Source organism: Sardina pilchardus, chromosome 20 (assembly GCF_963854185.1).
Source record: "Sardina pilchardus chromosome 20, fSarPil1.1, whole genome shotgun sequence".
Taxonomy (NCBI): domain Eukaryota; kingdom Metazoa; phylum Chordata; class Actinopteri; order Clupeiformes; family Clupeidae; genus Sardina; species Sardina pilchardus.
Window position 1 is genome coordinate 19301801 of NC_085013.1, and position 7500 is coordinate 19309300.

At 48.4% G+C, this 7500-nt stretch overlaps 1 protein-coding gene across 1 annotated transcript in view; it reads left to right on the forward strand.

Moving 5' to 3' along the window:
• The window catches only part of LOC134068092 (kelch-like protein 29), an 88330-nt gene that overhangs the window by 37091 nt on the left and 43739 nt on the right, over positions 1–7500 (forward strand). The window contains exons 5-6 of the mRNA XM_062523606.1: positions 299–865; positions 7275–7413. Coding sequence (XP_062379590.1) covers positions 299–865; positions 7275–7413 — 706 coding nt within the window. The remainder of the gene's footprint in view (positions 1–298; positions 866–7274; positions 7414–7500) is intronic.

Sequence of the window (7500 nt, forward strand, 5' to 3'; positions counted from 1 at the left end):
CGGGCGGCTATTTTTACATCAACTGCTGAGCGTAGCCGAGCGAGCTGTGCAGCGCGTGCGTGTGTGTGTGTGTGTGATGTGATGGCGTAGAAATGGAGAGTTCTGTTGAGGAAATGCAAATACAAGGGCGCGTATGCATAATGTATTGGGGCTCAGGCATTACTGTGCTGAATGGGCTATTATTGAACTCTTTATCTGGACAAGTTAGCCAGTAGCCACAGTCTGTGCCCCTGGACGGAGCTGGACGCTGTAGTAATGTTAACCCCCCCCCCCCCTCTCTCTCTCCACCCCCCCGCAGGGTCCCTCTGGCCGCCAGTGGCCACTCAGTCCAGCCTGCTCGCCCACTCCTACGGGATGCCCCAGGCGCCCGCCTACAGCCAGTGTGTGACGGTGCAGGCGCCCATCATCGGGGTGACCCCGACGCTGCCCAACCCGGTGCCCCCGCCGCACCCGCTCATGAGCGCCCACTACCAGCTGCCGCAGCAGCCCGCGCCGCCCCTGGCCACCATGGTGCTCAACATGCACAGCCAGCCGCTGGGCGTGGCGGGTTTACCGCCCATCACCATGTCGCCCATGACGGGCGTGTGTCAGGTGGCGCACCCCGTCCACACCGTGGTGGGCAACGGGCACATGCACAACCACATGGCGCCGCCCGCGTCCTGCCTGCCCACCGCCGGCGCCACCTGCGCCCCTCCTCTGACCAACGGGCAGGCGGCGCACCTGCAGCCCCCCCCCGCCGTGCCAGCCATGCTGCCCGCTGTCGCTGCCGCCGTCGCCGCCGCAGCCGAGGGCACCAACGGCCTGCAGATGCTCCGGACGGTGGGCATGGGGAAGTATGAGTTCACCGACCCCTGGCATCCCAAAGGTAAGTCCCGCTCCGCACCTGAGCAAAACAAGAGACACATATGGCGACGCTACTGTGCCCTGCTGACTCCAGGGCTCTGAGAATGGTGTCTGTTCTTAAGTTCTTAAAGCATTCTTCTCCTCTGAAAAAAGAGAACAGAGACAGAGTAATATTTTCTCTCAAATAGTTTCCAGCAAGTTCTCATTTTCTCTGTCTGTCTAATTCTTTTCACTCCCACTCTCTCTTTCTCTCCTCACTTTCTTTCTTTCTTTTTTTCCTCCTCTTGTTTCCCACATATCTCCTTGTCTCTTTTTCTTGTTCCCTCCTCTCTCTCTGTGTATCTATCTCTCTCTCTCCCTCTCTATCTCTCTGTATCTATCTCACTCTGTCTCCTCCGTCTCTGTCTCTCTCTCTTCCGTTCTCTCTCTCTCTCTCTCTCTCTCTCTCTCTCTCTCGCTCTCGCTCTCTTTCTCCTTCTGCCTTCTCTGCTGATGGTCTAAAACACATTTATTATGTTCCCAACTTTCACCTTCAATAAAAATACTCATCCGTCTGCTCTGCCATGTGGACAAGTGCCTAGTGGATTGGTTCACTTTTTTGTTTGTTTTTCCATTGTTTTTCCTCCTGGTAAAGGCTCATGATAACTTTATGAAGTTTGGAGGTGAGGTGCGCTGACACTTTGCAATTTGCTGGAGAAAAAAATATGAAAAAACAAATAAACTGCTGCGTTGCACTCGGAATGGGATTTGCGGTTATGAGATTTGCGTGGTTAAGTGTATGTCTGCCGTGCTGCGGTTTTAATTTGGAGTGGCATCACAAAAGCTCCCCGTAACCCCCGAGAGAGCCTGTCATTTAGCCACGCACAGCACAAGATTCAAATTGACAGCCACCAGAAGTGTCAGAGACATGAAGATGTACTCCGTTCCCCCAACAGACAGACACACACACACACACACACACACAAACTCACACACACACACACACACACACACACACACACACACACACACACACACACACACACACACACACACACACACACACACACACACACACACACACACACACACACACACACACACAGACGCTCACAGAGAAAATGACACAATTTGCTGTTGCTTTGTCCAGGCTAGGCGTGGCATGAGAACCAGCAAGTGGCCGGGGGGGGGGTCTCAGGGTCTCCGTTGTCCCTGCTCCTCTCTGGGCTAAATGTCCACCCCCGTCAGCCCCCTGACTGCCTTCTCTCCTGGGTGTCCACAGACACCAGACTGCCTCTTTACCAAGACAACGAGAGCTTTCTGAAAGTGCCTGTCGTGCTGTAGACATGGTGCACCTTTTAAATAGCGAGAGCTGTGGAACACAGAGGTGGTGAGCGGGCACATAGACTCCTCGTGTTCTTTTGCCTTATGACTACTAGCTGCCATTAATAACAGTAATAGCACACCAAGGAGCCCTGCGAGCACATATGTTGAAAGAGTGTTATTATTTTCCTCAAGTGTAAACCCCCCAAAAGCCATTTCCATGTTTATTTCAGACACATACAATAAGCATATGCTCAGATATATGTAAATATCTGTTGTATAGCAATGATGGCAATTCACATGAAAAAGAATTATGGTTTTGTGCTTTGCCTCTTGGCTTTTCTGAAGTCAGGTATTCAATCATGTCCCCCGAAATATTCCAAATAAAAATGAGTTGGTTGTGCAAGCACCACGGGGGAAGATTGCATTGTGTATGTTTTTTTGTCGGCAGCAGAAATCCCTCAAATATTCGGTCAAGCTACAGGCAAAGAATCTGTTCCACTGCCTCTCGCTTAAATTGCATGTCATGTTGCATCACCAGAAATATTAATCTTCCATGAGAGAGGGAACATGCAAACCCCTGCACCAGCTCTCTTGGCCAGTTAACAGCTTGTAATTGAGATTGCAAAGCCCATTCATAAAAATCCCCACAGAGCGTGTTTGCCCAGGCAAGGTCACCCATCTCGACAACCCCCCCAAAAACGTTAGGAAAACATTTAGACACACCTTGATTAACACTGCCTCCCCAGCGCCATTGTATGGAGTTCAAATAATTCTTTGGATTTATGCATATTTTCATTCCAGACTTACTTTGTTTTAATCTGGCCCCACGTATTATTACTCTTACTCATTTTAATTTGAATTGAGACTCGCATATAATTAAACTGGTACAGCGGCTAATAAAAATAGATAAAAGATGACAAGTCTTTGTGAGCCCCTAAGATATTAATGAAAGTGGCCTGTGGCCAGCGCGCGCTGCTACCTCCGCCCGTACGTAGTGCTCGGCCCCTCTGACACCGGCATCATTATTTCCCCTGTAATTAATATAGAGAAAGCAGCCACCTCATTAATTTTGATAATTCACCATCCGCCTCCTTCATGGAGGCTCCCGTGCTTTTCATTAATGATTTCCTCTTCTAACGCCACGCAGTCAAACCTCTGACAGGTCCATCTTGCCGCAAATTATCATAACCAAGTAGCCCGAGCCCGCTCCACGCCGAAATAGCCACGTTCCCTCCCGAGCGCGTCGCCAGGGACTGAGTGAGCCATTTAGAATTCAGACTGCCCTCCCTCTCCTCCATCCCTCGCTCCCTCCCTCCCTCCACCCCTCCCTCCCCTGCCCCTTTCTTTTCTGCTGGAGAACAAGAGAGACGTCAGTCACGGAGTGACCGGCTCTCTGCTGGCAGAGGAGTGATTAGTGTGTGTGGTGGCGGGCAGATTGGAGTGGATTAGCACTCTAAAAGCACCTGAGGACACACTGGACATTTGCCTTCAGATGACAGCAGATGTTGTTGTTCAACATGCCATGGCGAACAGCAGCTCCCCACCCCCACCCCCCAACCCCCCCATTACAAAAGGAGTGAGACATTAAATTGACTTTTCCTTTTGCTGAATCGAGAGATATGATTGCTGAACTGTGACCCAGAAGTGATTCATATTCAAATGCCTCGGCTGTCGGTGGCTCGCTGGGTTTTGAAAGATTGTACCATGTTTTATTCCCCTCGTTCAAGTGCTTCATTTAACATCAGAATTTCTGCTTCAAAAGCCTAAATCCATGTTTTCCATCTGGAATTATGAGATTAATGTGTTTCAGCCTATGCTGAAATGTTTAAATCAATTTCCCAAGCGTCCGGATATAGGTCAGTGGCTGTCCAAAAGACCACCGATGGCTGTGCAGCTTGAACCTGGCCCTGGATGCATGGAGTTGATAGTGCCAAGGGGACATTCCTCTCATCTGAGAAGATTTAATGGTTCAACACGGGACTTGCTTATTCAACATTCTTCTCGAGAGTTCGCAGCTGAAGGCAGCCAAATCCCGGAGCCAACAGCACGCCGCACAGTCAGTGGCAAGTGCGGTGATAAAGAGCTCAGTTGAAAAGTTATTTAGATATTTGGACTGCCAGTCGCTACAGCTCACATGAATTATACACGGCCCCTGCTTGGAGTGCATCCCCTGCCTGAGAAGCAATGGGAAGGCTGGAATTTGCCCAATTTGCTGTTCTGTTGCCCATTAGCATCATTTACTTTTAGTTTTGTTTGTCATGAGGACTTCCTTTTCTACATTTTCACGAGGAAGTCCTTTTTCTAAAATGTACATTTGCCTTCGTATACTGTTAATCCTCAGCTGATCTGGCATGTAATCTTTCAGCCGGGATCATCTGGCTCAAAACATTCAGATTTATTAATACAGCTCCAAGCACTCCAACTGCCATCAGGGACCATCAAAATCTGACATAGAGGATTTCTCGTTTAGTTTGGCAAGTCTCACTTCAAACACTGTCCATTAAACCTTGACCTTCTGGTCGGCTGGCGTCCAAACTGGTGACACATTTGTTTCATCAAAGAGAACAGAAAGCACAACCAGAAGACATAAAAATAGAAAGGTTAAAAAACAAACTGATTGCGTGAGACCTTGCTCTGCGCCGAATCTTTGAGTGTCTCCCTGCTGACTACTATTACATTTCAAGGGAAGCACAAATACAGTTGCTAGATTTTATTTGTTGACCTTGGAGGGAAGATATAAAAGCTTGCGTCTCTTCACAGAGCACTCTGGATAATGCCATTGTTAAAGCCTGATTGCTATTATCCATTATAGTTTCAAGTCCATCTGTGTTTTAATTGAGGCAGAGCGACATGAATGGTCTCATTCAGTGGTCTGTGGAGCCGATTGTGTGCGGAGCAACTTTGTATGCATTTATTCTGACCTTATCCCTTTGTGAGCCCACCCTCGTCAGGGTGCTATTGAGAACTTTTCATCTCATATCTGCACTTGCATTGTTATCGATTCTCAGCTCCTTTGTGTCAAAACAAGAAGAAAAAAAAACGAAATCCGCTGGTCTTCATGAGCCTCGGCGCTTTCTTGTACAGAAGCCTCTGTAGGCTGTTCTTAGGATGATCCAAGGCGCTCTTAAGGCGCCGTTTGGGGAAACTCTGTGTGTTTGCTCACATTCGCACCAACAATACAAAGCCAGGGGAACGGCAATAAAATTCCCTTCACTCTCTTCCTGGAATTATCTCGGATTTGGGGCTGCCAGCGCCTCGGAATGTTGTAATAACGAGCTTAGGCATATTTGTAGAGGCTGAGCATATCCCTTCACTCTCAGCCTCGCTAAAGTGTCCACCTGTGCCATGTCTTTGCCGGGTCCTCCTCCGGAGAACACTGACCCACTTAAAGCAAATTGAGAATAATTAGCTGCCACGGCCGCGTGGTAAAATCTGGGAGAGCATTTGGGTGAGCGCGGCTCATATTAATGCATATAAATGGCTTTCAGGAGCACCGTGCTCCGTAATGCGCGCCTTAAGATAACCCAGCAGATGTAATTTCCGGCGATGTTCTGTCGCCACTCGGGGAAAGAAGCGGCGACCGACAAGAGAAACCAAGGTGCTCGTACCTCGGGCCCGGGCCATTATAATTCATCAGTGGACGGCTGGCACGCGTCCAAGCGCCGTGCAATTTCAGGTCACATTAGAGATGCTCCAGCACGGTCTAAAGAGGCCATCTCGGAGGAGAGCGTCCTTCTCCACTCCCACAGCCCATTTGCAGCCTATCCATTTGCCAGCGCCGCCGCCCATTCACAAGCTGAGGGGCCCCGTTAGCCGTTATGTATGGGGACAGCTCGGACGTATGGCGGCTCAGTCATACGTGTCCGCGTGTCAGCGCGCCCGCAGGGTCGAGGCCGGACGAGCCCTAGGAATGTCGGAGCGGGAATAGCAGCCCCGGAACGTGCCCATTACGGTTCTGAAGAACTCATTTTAAATTTAGAACATTTTAATTTTAGAATCATTTTAAAATTCTAGCAGGGTGTTTAATTGGCGTCTGGTGCGGTTCCTCGTTATGGTTGTCTGAAAAGACACTCAGGGAAGGGGCCCGTGTGTGAGGACCGTGTTGTCCACGTGAAACAACAGCGAGCGTAACGACCGTCCGTCTGGCTTCATCAAGGTCTTCACTTCAGGCCGCCGCCGACACATATCCACTGTATCACATCATAAATTCAGCACTTTCGGCTTCTGGAAAGTAATACAGCGCATAAATGTTTTATCGTTCAGACAGCACACTGGACGACATTCCGGTGTTCACTTTATTTGATTTTCCAAACCGATACAACCCGAATGCTAAATCTGAAGAACGTCGTTACTGGCTCAATTTCAATGTGACGCGGCCCCAGTAATGTGGGCATATAGAGATAATAGCTCTGTATTCGCTTTGCCCTCAAACTGGTGCCTTGTGCCGCAGACTAGAGGCTGCAGTTTTCACCACCTCTCACAAATGTGTCACAGCAAGCTACTTCAGACAGTCAGCTGCTGGCGGCTGTAGCGGTGGCTGCCTCTGGTCGGGCCCTGGACAATTCCACCGTTGATTTGAATTCCCTCCCTGCATGTATTCTCATTATTTCACCCATACATTATACATCACTACTGAGTTGGAGTGATCAGCCGCATGTTTACATCAACATATTCACAGAGACCGTGAGTTCCTCAACTTCCCTTATGCTATTCTCTCACAATGGCTGTGTCTACAGGGTCTCAATGCTACACAGTTCCTTAAGACATTTAGACTATTTTATACTCCTTCATATTTGTACAAGGATTATTATTATGAAATGCTGTTGCTGTCTTTCTGCCTATCTCTCTACTTGTTTTCCTTCCTTTCCCATTGTCTTCTCTTTCTTTCTTTCTTTCCTTCCTTCCTTCTGTCTCTTTTTTTCCTCCTTTCTTTCTCTCCTGCTTTCCTCCTTTCTTACAGTCTTTTCTTCCTTCTTTCTCTCACTCTCTACTTCTCCTTCAAGGCTTAATGAAACTGAGTGTTTTTTTTTCTACTCTGTCACTGTGAATTCACCAAAAATAAGAATGTTGCTCTCTTCTGTTCTCTCCATGTTTTTCTTCTTCTTGTTTCTTTTTCCATTCTACAGAGATGTTGAAGGAATTGAACCAGCAGCGGCGAGCGAAAGAGTTTACAGACCTGAAAATAATTGTTGAAGGCAAAGAGTTTGAAGTCCACCAAAATGTTCTAGCTTCCTGCAGCTTATATTTCAAGGACATGGTTAAAAGGTTTGCCTTTCCTCCAGCTGTTGATCTGACTTGTTCTTTTTGTAGGGTGCATTTGTGTCGCCTCCTTTCCCTTCCCCTCTCTCTTGC